Below are 17,366 nucleotides of genomic sequence, written 5' to 3'. Positions count from 1 at the left end.
CATGCTGCAAGCTTCTATTCGATGGAACACAGACGCAATAAAATTGCCACCAACGAGGTGCCCCCTAAATCTAGAGGAAACAATAATTATAAAAACCCAAATGATAAGGAGAAAACAACAAAATTAAAAGGAAATTAATGATGTTGATCAAAATTTCAGGATATATAGGCTAAAAGAACTATCCGATCGAACAACAGAGACACTACAATATTATTTGCTAGCTATTCTGATTGATCTCCTGATAGCTTGGACTGCTTCGAACAAATCTCTGCTCTCTTTTAATTAAACCTTTGGTAATTAAAACAACCTTTATCAGAAGCCAATACATGCAACTAAAAAGATACCAACATGAGACGTCAACATGAAAATTAAGGGTTATGCTAGTCTAAAATCCACAGCTAATTAAACAGACGCCAACATGAAATAAAAACAATACGCGTATCCATCCACTGTTCACAGCATCAAGAAACTCTTCACAAACTGGTATGTATCACAAACGCATGTACACGTTGACAGCCAATGCGGAAGCAAACTGGTATTTACACTGAGACGAAGGGAGAAGGCTGTGGCGGAGCGGCCCAGTAGCCGTAGGGACTCGGAATCGGATGGTATCCCGCGGGAAAGCCACCACGGTAGGCAAACGGCGGCCCAGGAACAGGACCACAGCCTGGCGGAAAGACGCCACGATAAGCATACAGCCGAGGAGCACGACGAAAGGGCGCTAGAGGCGCACAACTCTGACGGCTCAAAGCGATGCTAGCCAGAGCTACAGGATTGAAGAGCATCACGATGTTCCCCGACTCCCTTTTCCCGTGTTCTTCGAATCCATAGAGTATCCCCGCATGTTTCCCCTCGTCAAAATCCGGAAACTCCCTCTTCATCTTCCAGAACGCCATTGCCGTGAGCAGGCTGTCATGCCCTGCCTGATGCGAGCTCCCCGTCCACTCGATCTCCAGCACCCTCGAAAGCTTAACCAGGCCCACCTCAGAGAGAGACGCGTCGTACTCCTTCGCCATATGTTTGAGGTCGTAGACCCTCGTACCGAATAGTTTTCTCACCAATCTCAAGAAACCCGCCAGCGTGTCCGGCAGAGGCGTCTGACCGTAGACGATCTTGATCAGGTACGCGAGGTCGTACATGCCGTGGAAAGTGATCCACTTCAGCCCTTCGCCTCCCCTAAGCAGCGAGTTCTCCACCAGCCCCTTCGAGAGAACGTCCGCGCTGACCCCGTCCCTGAGATTCTTGCCGAAGTCAATCCCGCTCTTTTTCAGAAACGGAAGAGCCGCGGGGAGGCGACTGGAGGAAGCCCGGGAACTCGGCATCGAGGAAGACGAAGTTGCACGACTTCTTGCAGAGCTCCGATATGAAGCCCAGTTCTTGATGCAGATTGTGGCCCCAAACATCTCGAACTCGTTCCGAAACCATGGCCGCGATGTTGCGCGCGTGAATGATATTTAACCCTCCCTCTCTTCTCTCAGCTCTCTCTCTCTCTCTCTTTCTTCTCTATCAATTGGTTTCCGTCTCTCTGTTAGAATTAATGCGCTTTAGAGCTTTGCGTCAGTGTCATACAAACATGTATATATATATAGAGAGAGGGAGAGAGGGAGCGAGGGAGGGAGGCTTAATTTGGATATATGTCGGTAGTTTCCGTTTGTAATACGAGTTGGAGACGGATTAGGATAAGGATTTTCACCAGAAATTTAATTAGTGGCCGTTAAACTTAGTCCTAATCAGATCGGGTTTAAAATCTTCAATTGCAGCGTTTCCTATTTGTTAATTTGCCAACTCGAATCCTGATAGGTTAAGGAAAGGAATTGATTTTTCTCACTAGAACTGGGGCCTATATTGGGTTTTTGTCATCTTAGACCCCATATCTTCTTAATCCTATATTGGGCCCCTAGATACTTATTATTTATAAATTCCACCCGGCTTTTTGGATTGACACCAACAAACTATTAAGTTGTTGTCAATATATAGGACCCCTACTTCAAACCAAGACGAAGATTTCAATATGGGTCCAATTCGGAAATTAAAGATTAAGGGCTGGATATAAATCAACAAGGATCTGGGGGTCTAATATGACAAAATACGTTTCGTTTAATTTTTGGAAGCGAGTTTACTTCAGATTGACTATTGCCAAAATAAGAGAAAGCCCCTGTTTTTTAACCCTGGATCGTGATCAAATAACACTTCATAACTTTAAAAATATCAAAAGAACCCCCTTAAGTTTAGAGGGGTTGTTAGAAACCCCCCAATAAGTGTATGTAAGGAAACTCCCTAAATATCATTAATTAGAATTTTCACATGGGTTAGTAAGATTACACCTCGAAATATTTTTGCAAGTGAAAATTAAGATTCATGTTTCGAGGGCGGTTTATGAAAATATATTGAAGTTAAAAGGGTTTCCTTATAACATCTAAACTTAAAAATTCCGTCTTATATTTTTAAAGTTGTTGGGGATTATTTGATAATCGCCCAAAGTTAGCCTTTTCTTTTCCTCTGGAAAACCTATCAAGTTATTTTAAATAAGACCTCTTCAGGCCATTATTAAGATTTACGGGTCTTATATAGAAATTAAAGATTTAACGGTTTAATATAAAATTAACAAAGACTTGGGGTTGATATGACAAAAGAAATCCTTTTTTTTGTCATACGCGGAAATGAAAACCGCGTCTTGCTGCTGAAAGTGGGTGTTGTCCCCACGCCCCCACGTTCACATCTCCGATAGCTCAAATTTTAGGATCCACTTTATATTCAAAACAAAAAAATTTATAATAATTAAAAGAAGGGGGTTAATACCCACTTTTAGTCAGGTATTAATTTAATACCTGACTAGCAACGAATTTTAATATAAACTCAATTAATTAACATTCTTTTAAAAGGAAAAAAATTAACAAAAATTATGGTTATAGCCCATGGAAATCGAAAATTTTTATTTACATACAACTAATTTACAATAATTCAAAACAAAAAAATTTACAGCCCATGAAAGTATATAATTAGGCACACAATTAATTTATATATTTATATTCATTCCAAAAGAACAAAAATTTACAAATATCGTAGGTTATGTAGCCCACAAAAATCACAATTTATATACGCACAATTAATTTATGTCTAAACACGAAGCTCATGGTCGCGTTTAGGCTCACAAACACGAAGCACGCGTTGGTTGGAGGATCGACTTTCTTGGAGTTGTGCCGAAGCTAAGTCTTCTCCTTCAGAGAGGGGACTGTATGAACAGTGCTACCCCCAGGGGAGACAGCCCTTTGATGAGTCGGCCACAACTGGAGCTTTAGTTTCTTTAGAAACTTTGTGGATCTTACGCATAGCCTTAGGGCTTAGTGATCCGGAGGAGATAGCCTCCTCAAACTTGGCTTGATCAAACTCTACCACGAGAGTTTCGACGGTTGTTCCAGTGAGATGAACATCGAATTGCGCCACCACTTCTCCAAAGTCAAAGAAGCTCTCTTTCATCAGCAATGGAGGAGATGAGTATGGGTACTGTTTCTGGGAACACGATGCACGCAAGGTGGTGTGTAGTCGTGACGTCGTGTTCTATGATGATGCAGTGTACAAGACCAAAGAGGTGAGTGGGAGTCAGTTATCTCCCTCTATTTTCCCAGATATTAAAGATAGTGAGGATGACAGTGAGATACCAGTCGGCATAGAAGATGAAGACTAAGAGAACATGTCGGATGCATAGCAACATGATTCACTAGAGCTGCCAATCGTAGTTCACAAAGCATCAAGAAATCCGAGGGTGCCAGAGAGGTACCTTTCCACCATGAATTATCTTCTCCTGACTAACAGTGGTGAGCCAAAGAGATATGAGGAGGTACAACAGACGGACAAAGCTTAGGACGAGTGGGAGTCTGCCATGGAGGAAGAAATAAAATTCTTGACGAAGAATGAGACTTGGGAGCTCATAAAGCTTCCAAGAGGACGAAAGACTCTTCACAATCGGTGGATTTATCAGAATGAGACTTGGGAGCTCATAAAGCTTCCAAGAGGACGAAAGACTCTTCACAATCGGTGGATTTATCAGGTCAAAGATGAAGCCAATAGACGGAGATGCTACAAGGTGATGTTTATAGTGAAGGGTATGGGCAGAAAGCAGGGATAGACTATTTTGACATTTTCGCTCCCATCGTCAAGTTGACCACGATCTGAATTGTGCTGAGCATTCTGGCAGTTCGAGATCTCCATCTAGAGCAGATGGATGTGAAGATGACATTCCTTCATGGATATTTGGAGGAAGAGATCTATATGCATCAACCAGTGGGCTTCGAGGAACGAGATAAGGAAGGCCTCATATGTTGCCTACGCAAGAGCTTGTATGGCCTGAAGCAAGCTCCACGACATCGGTACATCAAGTTCGAGAACTTTATGGAGGAGAACAATTTTTTTTAAATGCGACACAGACCACTGCTACTTCATCAAGAGGTGTGGCGAATCCTATGTGATACTCTTAATTTATGTTGATGACATGTTAATTGCAGGATCCGACTTGGCCTGCATTAAAGAACTCAAGAGGCGTCTCTCCGAGTGCTTTGAGATGAAGGATCTAGGTCCAGCAAACCAGATTATTAGGATGAGGATCATCAGAGACAGATCAGCACGTAGGTCGAGGTTGTCTCAGAAGGCCTATATTGAGAAGATTCTTAAAAAGTTTGGTATGAAGAAAGCTAAACCGGTGGGCTCGTCGTTTGCTTGCCATTTCAATCTATTGAAGACCCAAGCACCAGAGATTATTAAAGAGCATGAGTTCATGGCCAATATACCATATACATCTGTTGTTTGGAGTTTGATGTATGTGATAGTGTGCACGAGGCTAGATATTGCACAAGGAGTGGGAGTTGTGAGCCGCTTCATAAGCAATCTAGGGAAGCACCATTGGGTGCCGTCAAGTGGCTTCTACACTACTTGAGATACTCGTCTGACCGTTATCTTGAGTATGGCAGGGCGGATTTATAGTTAGAGGGCTTTTTGTGATGCAGACTATGTCGGGGACATAGACTCACACTAGTAAAAAACTGAGTATTGGCGACAGATTTGAAATCCGTCGCCAATACAAACATTAGCGGTAAAACATTGGTGACAAGGTAGTTTCCGTCGCCAATGTTTGTATTGGCGATGTATTTCAATCCATCACCAATGATTTTCCATCGCCCATAACCTTCGGTGATGGGAAAACATTAGCGAAGGATCAAATCCATCACCAATAAGTACTGGCGACGGATTCGAATCCGTCGCCGAGAAGTATTAGTGATGGATTTGATCCGTCACTAATGTTCCGTCGCCAATACTTATTGGCGACGGATTCGATCTGTCAACAATAAGTATTAGCGACAGGTTAGATCCGTCACCAATAAGATTCTCCCCTTTGTTTAATTCTAGGTTCTTCATGGTGGCAATGGAGTGCCTCCTTCGAATTGGATTTCCTGATTACAAAAGAGAAGAGAATGATTTAGATTCTCCCCTTTGTTTAATTCTAGGTTCTTCATGGTGACAATGGAGTGCCTCCTTCGAATGCTTGCATCGAATTTGCTCTCCGTTGATGATCCGAACATCTTGATTCACTAGAACGATGTCTTCTCCTCACGATTTGACGCTATGAAGAACCGTTGATGATCCGAACATCTTGATTCACTAGAACGATGTCTTCTCCTCACGATTTGACGCTATGAAGAACTTGTGTGGCAAGTTTGAAACTCTTTCACTAGAACGATGTCTTCTCCTCACGATTTGACGCTATGAAGAACTTGTGTGGCAAGTTTGAAACTCTTGATGAGTTGATAACTCTGAACGAGTTTGAAACTCTATGTAAGAGTTGATTTAACCAAAGGTCGATGATAAGCCAAGGATGAAGGCTCTCTGTTGTCGAAGTTGAAGATGATCTTCTTTGGAGGATGATGCTGATCTCCTCAAAAGCTCGCCCAAGGATCTCTCTTGTTGCTGCCAAGCCGAAGCGTCAATCTGAGCCAAGAAGTTCCAACCTTTAACTCAGTTGAGTTTCTTCTTATTTATAGGGGATTAAGGGGATGTAACCGCCCCTTAAATCATTCCTAAGTGGGGTGTAATCGCCCCTAAATCGTGGGAAATAGTTTTGAAACTGTTCAAGAGTTTAAGGGGTGCACTCCCCCCCTAAAATATCTCCATAATAGGGTGTAACCGACCCCATTAAGTAGAGATACAGTTTTAAAACCATATAGGTTCTGTTTGAACCAGTCAGACACAAAAAATGCAGGTCTGACCCTCGCCTTTTGATGTTGCAACGCAGGTCCGACTCCGACGTTTTCATGCCGACATGCGGGGAGGACCTCTGCGTTTTGGTGTTGCAACGCAGGTCCGACTCTAGCGTTTTGTTGCTGACACACGGGGAGGACCTCCGTGTTTTGGTGTTGACACACGGAGAGGACCTCCGCATTTTGTTCTGAGAGTTTGGAGCACAGCCACGAGCTATGCGTTTTGAATTTGGGACACATAGGTGAGCTCCGCGTCTGAATTTGAAGAGACTATCGATTTGTAGTCTCTTTTGCTAGAGCGTTGCAAAGATCACCATCTTGTAATCTTTTCATCTTGGCTCCTTGAAAATATAAGAATCGTTAAATTATAACTCCTAATGTTGATTGTGAATGTTGTTGATTAGAGCTATCATCGGTTGTCGTGAAGGTCGTCAGATTGTAACCTTCATCGATCTACGTGAAAATCTTTAAATTGTAACATTCTAGAAGTCGTCAGATTGTAACATCCATCATCGGTGTTTGATGGGGGATCAGCTATCTATTATGATTTTTAGACAGCCTACAGTCCCTCAAATCTATAATATTTTAAATGTAGTCCACCAAATTATATAAATTGTTAACACATCTAGAATGTAAATGAACCAAATAATTAACAAATAGTTCAATAATTGTTCAAATATATTCAGTCATATTCGATTCTGTAGTTCATTTAACAAATTCAAGTTTGCTAACGATTAGAATTTGACCAGATGTATATTTGATTCGTTTGTTTATTAAATATTCGTTTAAAATTTACCACATGCTATTTGTATTATTGCACATATGATGTCATATTTGTGAGTTTTTGGCTTCATCTTTGATTAGTTTAGAGATTGTATTATTGCACATATGATGTCATATTTGTGAGTTTTTGGCTTCATCTTTGATTAGTTTAGAGAAAATGATGAGAAAAATAAAAATGATGAGAAAATGGTGAGAGACCAATGAAGATATCATTTTTAGTTATAAGCGTTACGAACATGAAACTATATTGATTTTGCTAATGATATACCAGAACTTATCATAGCTCTTTTCAATGAATTAGGAGTTTTATGTTACTTTTAATTTTTTTTTTTTTACTCTTTATGCTAGCAGATTCGATGAGCTTTACTATTCTCTATGCTAGCAGATTCTATGTTAGTTTTAAAATTTATTTTTTATTTTTAATATTTGTTGTTTATTTTTAAATTTTATTTTTTATTTTTGAAATTTATTTTTTATTTTTAAAATTTATTTTTTATTTTTAAAATTTATTTTTTGTATTCAAGTTTGCTAACGATTAGAATTTGACCAGATGTATATTTGATTCGTTTGTCTATTAAATATTCATTTAAAATTGACCACAAGTTATTATTTATATTTTACATATATGATGTAGTGTTTTAACCACTTACTTAAGTTTTATATATCGATTTTAAGACTCACATAATCTTAAAATCTATTTTCTAATTAAATTTTGATTTAAATATATACACATTATATATATAGTATATCGGAATAATTCTTATTTATGAATTTTAATAACACTTGAAAATTAAATTCTTTAGTGAAATAGATATACTTTGATATCGATAAGTATTCGTGAGTTTTTAGCTTCGACTTTGATTAGTTTAGAGAAAATGATGCGAAAAGTGAAAATAATGAGAAAATGGTGAGATATCGAGGAGATCATTTTTAGTTATACGTTTACGCACATGTAACCATATTGATATCTCTAATGATATACCAAAACTTATCATAGCCCTTTTTAATTAATTAAGAATATGATATATATTGGAGAAATTGGTTGGATTTGGGTTTCCACGTTGTCATGGGACAACTATAGGTCCAAATAGGTTGGATTTTTATAATTAAAAGTTAAGAGATACTGGGAATAATAGTTAGAGCAAAGATGATATATGTTGGAGAAAAAAGAAGTTTTTAATGGATTTGGGGGATGTAATAGAAATTTCCATGATTTGAGTGACTAATTTTGAAATATTAAAGATTTGTTAGTGTTTTTATATATCTTTATGACTTTTTATTAGTTTATTTTATTTTCCCAGAACTAAAAGAAAATTTCCATAAAACTTTGGTTGTTTCAACAATATTTTAGGATTTAGGATACTATAATTTGTAATATTTTGTTTGTTTCAAACTCAAATTATAGCATTACAAATTTTAGAATTTGAAATCCATAGTTGTAGCAAACAAGTTTTAGGACTACCATAGATAATAAATGGTGAATATAAGAACTTTTTTTATTACTTTTTGGAATTTAAAATCCGTAATTTTTATAAAGCTTTTGAAATCCACCTCACATCCCACATGAAAAAGAGGATTTTGCAAATCCTTAAATATATTATTTTTTTATTATTTGGGTATTTAATATCCTAAAACTTATTTTGAAACAAATAAGTTTTTTGGAATTCTAAAACCCAAAAAAACTCTTTTTACATCCCAAAACTTAAAATCCACACGATATCCCAAAAAAATAAAACAAACACCCCCTAAATATATCTCTAAAACCGTCTTTCTCCGTTCTCTTCTTTAACCTGCTTCCCCCCAAAAATTTCTTCCAAATTCAAAAATCTCTCCCCCTCTAAAATCCCTAACCCCAATCTCTGAAACCCCTCATCTCAAACTCCCAAGAACCACCTCCTCTTCATCATCGCCGTCGTCTTCATACCCTCAGACCCCTCATCATCGTCGTCTCCATCCTCTTCATCACCATCCTCGTTTCCATCCCCTCAGCGACTGTCCCCATGACCGCTCCCTCTGGCACCTTCCTCTTCATCACCATCCTCGTTTCCATCCCCTCAGCGACTGTCCCCATGACCGCTCCCTCTGGCACCTTCGTCTTCACCACCGACGAGCCCATTTTCTTTGTGAGACTAAGGTTTCTCTCCCTCTCTCTTTTGACAGCTAAAAGAAACGTGCAATTTGTTAATTTTTACTTTCTATTACACTCTTAAATATTGTGTTTTTAACTTTTTTTTTGATCATAAGCTTTTCTCGATTAGTTAATTTGTGACATAAAGTTTACAAGTTTACATTTTGCAATTGACCAGTGAGTTTTCCTTTTAAAATATATCAGATTTTAAAGAACAACTTCAGATTTAAGGTTGGTTTTTGGTGAGAATTTTTCTTTGGGTTCTTTCATGATTTTGTGATGTTGATGAAAAAGAGAGGCAGGGAGATGAGATAATAAAACAGAAAGATGCAATTTGTTTCCCCAAAATCTAAGGAATAATTAAAAGCCTGATTTTCTTTGTGAGACTAAGGTTGTTGTCATTTTATTTCAGTACTATTGTTAGATTGTTGTATAGTTTATATAGAAACACTACAAATTTTTTTCTTAAATATTCTATCTATATTTAATGAAAAAAGATACTAACTTTTAGCGCAAATGTGGTTGTTGATGGGTTAATCGTGAATCTTGGTAAAGACACAAATATCACTTTGGTGATCTCTTTTAGTATAATTTGTCTGCCAAAATTTTTTTCGTAATTGCATTTGGAGGCAAAATACCACATTGATATCATTTACCAGGAAAATAATAAGGGGCTTGATTTGAAAATTAGATGAATATATCATTTCATTCGAGTTTGTGCAGGTCAAGAAGACTACAATAGGCTCAGGCCTCTTAGCTACAGAGGAGCTGATGTCTTCCACCTAGCATTCTCCCTCATCAGCAGGGCTAGTTTCAAGAATGTCAGCAAGAAAGTAAAGCTTGAATCCTTTTCCTCTAATATAATGTTATCAACTATAGAATGTCAGCAAGAAGACTATAACACTTGGTACAACTTTATCTTTGCTCCTGTATCGGTTCTTCATACTTTCTTAGTTGTCTCATCCAGTGATCGACAAGTAATTTCTGAAAAGTTATAAATTCTAATACAAGTTAAACTGAGTATAGTTCCCTGTTAGAGAGAATGGAATCTGTGAAATTTATTGGTTGCTATATAACTACTATGATGGCAGAGCATTCATCCTAGATTAAAAGTAACAAGGATATCTCATTAAGTATGAATATGTCATGTCTTGTCTCAAATATATCCATTTGGAGGATATGTGAATATATTGCAAACATAGACTAATTTAAAATAGGTTAAACTATACAACCCCCCCTAGGAACTTTCAGAGTTTTGTAGCAAAACCGCAATAACATAATGAGTAGAGATAGCAAGATGCTTCGGGGGTGGAGGAGTAGACTTAAAAGTCAATACTTTACGGATATAACCATTGATTGGAAGTTGATTCATCAGCTTGATAAGAGGATTTCCCCTTATAATTGGATGACTCTTATTATCGAGTGGGAGGGTGAGAAGAAGGTGAGTTATTTTTAATTCATTATATTACCACCGCATATAGTGAAAAATTACTTTATTTTGAAGGATAAATGTTTGATAGCATCGGCTAATCACGTTGCAAAGTTATATGATCACTTTCTGGGAGCTACTCACTACGCTCAGATCGAGTATAAATATATGTGTGAAAATCCGGTTAGATCAAAATATTAAAACTCAACTCATGTTACAAGTTTCACATTTTATTAGAAATAACTTGAAATTTGATTATTCACAGGACGCCTTGACTATGCCGTCAACTCTTCTTGCTAGAAGAGCATATACACCCCCCGAGGGCTATGATAAGGAGGAAAAGATGAAAAAAATTAAGAAAAGATGAAAAAAATTAAGGACATGCATGTAAGTATAAACTTGATTTCATATTTGCACACATACATTTATGAAGACATCTTCTTCATAAATTTCCTGCGTATGATGCTGGATATGCTCTTCTCGATGTTTTTTAAATTTTCATGTTTCTCGATGATATTCCATTTAAAATCCTTGAATACTGAATGTTTTATAATAATTCACAATTAAATACTAATATTAATATTTATAAAAAATCAATCAAGAGAAGATGTAGAAGTTTTCATATGCAGACAACTTTTATTTCTCAAAATTGTATAAGCTGTAAAATTTCCATACATAAATTTTATTATATCTACAGAAGTTGTATGGAATTTTTATATGCATGAAACTGGTTACTCAAATGTGTATAAATATGTGGAAATTCTCACATATGATATTTAAAATTTTATTTTATAAAATTTCTATGTTGAAGTATTTCTAAAATTTGCATATGCATGTATCAGATTTTAACCGAGTGTGTAAGCAAATAAGTACTACACATTTTCTATGAAATTAGATGAGTTCAATGGGAGAGGAGATTGTATTGCGCATGTTTTCAGGTGCTACTAAGACTTTACTCCATTTACTGTTCGTCATTGTCCAAGAATTTTATGCTTCGAAGAAAACCTCCATACCTCGAGGACCATCTGTCATTAGAGATTTACACAGGAACATCCACATGAGTAGGATATTGGGCGGATCAAGCTCAAATTGTGTTGATTATCGTAGGATACGTAGGGGACCATTGATAAATTTAGCAATATTGTTGCGAGAGGGAGGGATTCTGAAGGACACCATACATGTATTAGAAAATCTGTTGCTGGTAATAAATTATATAGATGAAAAGGGAGGGATTCTGAAGGACACCGTAGATCTTGCGCCAGCGCTGGAAGCCAGTGTTGTTGCAATAGTTGCGGACGACCTCTTTGTCGTCAAGGCCGCCGAGCGCTTCGGATTGTTGCTAAACATCCCAAACGGTTTAAACCATTTGCCGATTGCGTTTGGGATCTCCTAACAGTCCAAACGGTTCCAACCGTTTGGGTTTTGTTATCTCAAACGGTTTCAACCGTTTGGGCTATTTTCACTTGTCCAAACGGTTCTAATAACCTTTTGGACTGTTTTGTTTTGTACTAGTGAGAATAAACATGCCAATGCTGAATAGTTTCATAGGGAAATAAAAAGGAAGAAAAAACTGTTTCTCATTATGAACATTTAGTGCTTCTTGGTCCAGTACCTAACCAAATCGACAGTTGCCTAAGACTGGGATTAAAATAGCGAAATTTGAAAGTTATGCTTTTTCATCCCAACGCTTGCATGCTGCAAGCTTCTATTCAATTGAACACAAAGCAGATATCTCACCCTCGCATCATGCTCCTGCTCGGTCCTTTTAGAAAAAAATTGTTTTTTTCCCCAACAGACGCAATAAAATTGCCAACAACGAGGTGCCCCGTAAATCTAGAGGAAATAATAATTATAAAAACCCAAATGATAAGGAGAAAACAACAAAATTAAAAGGAAATTAATGATGTTGATCAAAATTTCAGGATATATAGGCTAAAAGAACTATCCGATCGAACAACAGAGACACTACAATATTATTTGCTAGCTATTCTGATTGATCTCCTGATAGCTTGGACTGCTTCGAACAAATCTCTGCTCTCTTTTAATTAAACCTTTGGTAATTAAAACAACCTTGATCAGAAGCCAATACATGCAACTAAAAAGATACCAACATGAGACGTCAACATGAAAATTAAGGGTTATGCTAGTCTAAAATCCACAGCTAATTAAACAGACGCCAACATGAAATAAAAACAATACGCGTATCCATCCACTGTTCACAGCATCAAGAAACTCTTCACAAACTGGTATGTATCACAAACGCATGTACACGTTGACAGCCAATGCGGAAGCAAACTGGTATTTACACTGAGACGAAGGGAGAAGGCTGTGGCGGAGCGGCCCAGTAGCCGTAGGGACTCGGAATCGGATGGTATCCCGCGGGAAAGCCACCACGGTAGGCAAACGGCGGCCCAGGAACAGGACCACAGCCTGGCGGAAAGACGCCACGATAAGCATACAGCCGAGGAGCACGACGAAAGGGCGCTAGAGGCGCACAACTCTGACGGCTCAAAGCGATGCTAGCCAGAGCTACAGGATTGAAGAGCATCACGATGTTCCCCGACTCCCTTTTCCCGTGTTCTTCGAATCCATAGAGTATCCCCGCATGTTTCCCCTGTTGACAGCCAATGCGGAAGCAAACTGGTATTTACACTGAGACGAAGGGAGAAGGCTGTGGCGGAGCGGCCCAGTAGCCGTAGGGACTCGGAATCGGATGGTATCCCGCGGGAAAGCCACCACGGTAGGCAAACGGCGGCCCAGGAACAGGACCACAGCCTGGCGGAAAGACGCCACGATAAGCATACAGCCGAGGAGCAGGCTGTCATGCCCTGCCAGATGCGAGCTCCCCGTCCACTCGATCTCCAGCACCCTCGAAAGCTTAACCAGGCCCACCTCAGAGAGAGACGCGTCGTACTCCTTCGTCATATGTTTGAGGTCGTAGACCCTCGTACCGAATAGTTTTCTCACCAATCTCAAGAAACCCGCCAGCGTGTCCGGCAGAGGCGTCTGACCGTAGACGATCTTGATCAGGTACGCGAGGTCGTACATGCCGTGGAAAGTGATCCACTTCAGCCCTTCGCCTCCCCTAAGCAGCGAGTTCTCCACCAGCCCCTTCGAGAGAACGTCCGCGCTGACCCCGTCCCTGAGATTCTTGCCGAAGTCAATCCCGCTCTTTTTCAGAAACTCTATCGAGGCTTCCGAGCAATCATCGACCCGAGGATCGAAGTCCTTCATGTTGAACTGCCAGGAGGCGTAGCTCTCTTCGTTAGTCAGGGTGATTCCCAGCTGTATCAGCTTCATCCTGTCGACGTTGTACTTGAGAGCGCTGTAGATTTCCTCTTCCCGCGGGGAGGCGACTGGAGGAAGCCCGGGAACTCGGCATCGAGGAAGACGAAGTTGCACGACTTCTTGCAGAGCTCCGATATGAAGCCCAGTTCTTGATGCAGATTGTGGCCCCAAACATCTCGAACTCGTTCCGAAACCATGGCCGCGATGTTGCGCGCGTGAATGATATTTAACCCTCCCTCTCTTCTCTCAGCTCTCTCTCTCTCTCTCTTTCTTCTCTATCAATTGGTTTCCGTCTCTCTGTTAGAATTAATGCGCTTTAGAGCTTTGCGTCAGTGTCATACAAACATGTATATATATATAGAGAGAGGGAGAGAGGGAGCGAGGGAGGGAGGCTTAATTTGGATATATGTCGGTAGTTTCCGTTTGTAATACGAGTTGGAGACGGATTAGGATAAGGATTTTCACCAGAAATTTAATTAGTGGCCGTTAAACTTAGTCCTAATCAGATCGGGTTTAAAATCTTCAATTGCAGCGTTTCCTATTTGTTAATTTGCCAACTCGAATCCTGATAGGTTAAGGAAAGGAATTGATTTTTCTCACTAGAACTGGGGCCTATATTGGGTTTTTGTCATCTTAGACCCCATATCTTCTTAATCCTATATTGGGCCCCTAGATACTTATTATTTATAAATTCCACCCGGCTTTTTGGATTGACACCAACAAACTATTAAGTTGTTGTCAATATATAGGACCCCTACTTCAAGCCAAGACGAAGATTTCAATATGGGTCCAATTCGGAAATTAAAGATTAAGGGCTGGATATAAATCAACAAGGATCTGGGGGTCTAATATGACAAAATACGTTTCGTTTAATTTTTGGAAGCGAGTTCACTTCAGATTGACTATTGCCAAAATAAGAGAAAACCCCAGTTTTTTAACCCTGGATCGTGATCAAATAACACTTCATAACTTTAAAAATATCAAAAGAACCCCCTTAAGTTTAGAGGGGTTGTTAGAAACCCCCCAATAAGTGTATGTAAGGAAACTCCCTAAATATCATTAATTAGAATTTTCACATGGGTTAGTAAGATTACACCTCGAAATATTTTTGCAAGTGAAAATTAAGATTCATGTTTCGAGGGCGGTTTATGAAAATATATTGAAGTTAAAAGGGTTTCCTTATAACATCTAAACTTAAAAATTCCGTCTTATATTTTTAAAGTTGTTGGGGATTATTTGATAATCACCCAAAGTTAGCCTTTTCTTTTCCTCTGGAAAACCTATCAAGTTATTTTAAATAAGACATCTTCAGGCAATTATTAAGATTTACGGGTCTTATATAGAAATTAAAGATTTAACGGTTTAATATAAAATTAACAAAGACTTGGGGTTGATATGACAAAAGAAATCCTTTTTTTTGTCATACGCGGAAATGAAAACCGCGTCTTGCTGCTGAAAGTGGGTGTTGTCCCCACGCCCCCACGTTCACATCTCCGATAGCTCAAATTTCAGGATCCACTTTATATTCAAAACAAAAAAAATTTACAATAATTAAAAGAAGGGGGTTAATACCCACTTTTAGTCAGGTATTAATTTAATACCTGACTAGCAACGAATTTTAATATAAACTCAATTAATTAACATTCTTTTAAAAGGAAAAAAATTAACAAAAATTATGGTTATAGCCCATGGAAATCGAAAATTTTTATTTACATACAACTAATTTACAATAATTCAAAACAAAAAAATTTACAGCCCATGAAAGTATATAATTAGGCACACAATTAATTTATATATTTATATTCATTCCAAAAGAACAAAAATTTACAAATATCGTAGGTTATGTAGCCCACAAAAATCACAATTTATATACGCACAATTAATTTATGTCTAAACACGAAGCTCATGGTCGCGTTTAGGCTCACAAACACGAAGCACGCGTTGGTTGGAGGATCGACTTTCTTGGAGTTGTGCCGAAGCTAAGTCTTCTCCTTCAGAGAGGGGACTGTATGAATAGTGTTACCCCTAGGGGAGACAGCCCTTTGATGAGTCGGTCACAACTGGAGCTTTAGTCTCTTTAGAAACTTTGTGGATCTTACGCATAGCCTTAGGGCTAAGGGATCCGGAGGAGATAGCCTCCTCAAACTTGGCTTGATCAAACTCTACCATGAGAGTTTCGACGGTTATTCCAGTGAGATGAACATCGAATTGCGCCACCACTTCTCCAAAGTCAAAGAAGCTCTATTTCATCAGCAATGGAGGAGATGAGTATGGGTACTGTTTCTGGGAACACGATGCACGCAAGGTGGTGTGTAGTCGTGACGTCGTGTTCCATGATGATGCAGTGAACAAGACCAAAGAGGTGAGTGGGAGTCAGTTATCTCCCTCTATTTTCCCAGATATTAAAGATAGTGAGGATGACAGTGAGATACCAGTCAGCATAGAAGATGAAGACTAAGAGAACATGTCGGATGCATAGCAACATGATTCACTAGAGCTGCCAATCGTAGTTCACAAAGCATCAAGAAATCCGAGGGTGCCAGAGAGGTACCTTTCCACCATGAATTATCTTCTCCTGACTAACAGTGGTGAGCCAAAGAGATATGAGGAGGTACAACAGACGGACAAAGCTTAGGACGAGTGGGAGTCTGCCATGGAGGAAGAAATAAAATTCTTGACGAAGAATGAGACTTGGGAGCTCATAAAGCTTCCAAGAGGACGAAAGACTCTTCACAATCGGTGGATTTATCGGGTCAAAGATGAAGCCAATAGACGGAGATGCTATAAGGTGATGTTTATAGTGAAGGGTATGGGCAGAAAGCAGGGATAGACTATTTTGACATTTTCACTCCCATCGTCAAGTTGACCACGATCTGAATTGTGCTGAGCATTCTGGCAGTTCGAGATCTCCATCTAGAGCAGATGGATGTGAAGATGACATTCCTTCATGGATATTTGGAGGAAAAGATCTATATGCATCAACCAGTGGGCTTCGAGGAACGAGATAAGGAAGGCCTCATATGTTGCCTACGCAAGAGCTTGTATGGCCTGAAGCAAGCTCCACGACATCGGTATATCAAGTTCGAGAACTTTATGGAGGAGAACAATTTTTTTTAAATGCGACACAGACCACTGCTACTTCATCAAGAGGTGTGGCGAATCCTATGTGATACTCTTAATTTATGTTGATGACATGTTAATTGCAGGATCCGACTTGGCCTGCATTAAAGAACTCAAGAGGCGTCTCTCCGAGTGCTTTGAGATGAAGGATCTAGGTCCAGCAAACTAGATTCTTAGGATGAGAATCATCAGAGACAGATCATCACGTAGGTCGAGGTTGTCTCAGAAGGCCTATATTAAGAAGATTCTTAAAAAGTTTGGCATGAAGAAAGCTAAACCGGTGGGCTCGTCGTTTGCTTGCCATTTCAAGCTATTGAAGACCCAAGCACCAGAGATTACTAAAGAGCATGAGTTCATGGCCAACATACCA

The 17,366-nt window shown here is 39.1% G+C and overlaps 1 protein-coding gene across 1 annotated transcript; it reads right to left on the bottom strand.

Annotated features, from left to right (window-relative positions):
- LOC109835493 (probable CCR4-associated factor 1 homolog 9) lies at positions 320–16,438 on the bottom strand. The gene is made up of 3 exons (XM_020403468.1): positions 16,428–16,438; positions 13,724–14,024; positions 320–1,226 (listed from the first exon to the last, which is right to left on the bottom strand). The coding sequence occupies exons 1-3, from the start codon at positions 16,436–16,438 to the stop codon at positions 540–542; spliced, it is 999 nt and encodes a 332-aa protein (XP_020259057.1). The 3' UTR covers positions 320–539.

This window comes from Asparagus officinalis, chromosome 3 (genome assembly GCF_001876935.1).
Source record: "Asparagus officinalis chromosome 3, Aspof.V1, whole genome shotgun sequence".
NCBI lineage: Eukaryota > Viridiplantae > Streptophyta > Magnoliopsida > Asparagales > Asparagaceae > Asparagus > Asparagus officinalis.
This window is presented reverse-complemented; position numbering and strand designations above follow the sequence as displayed.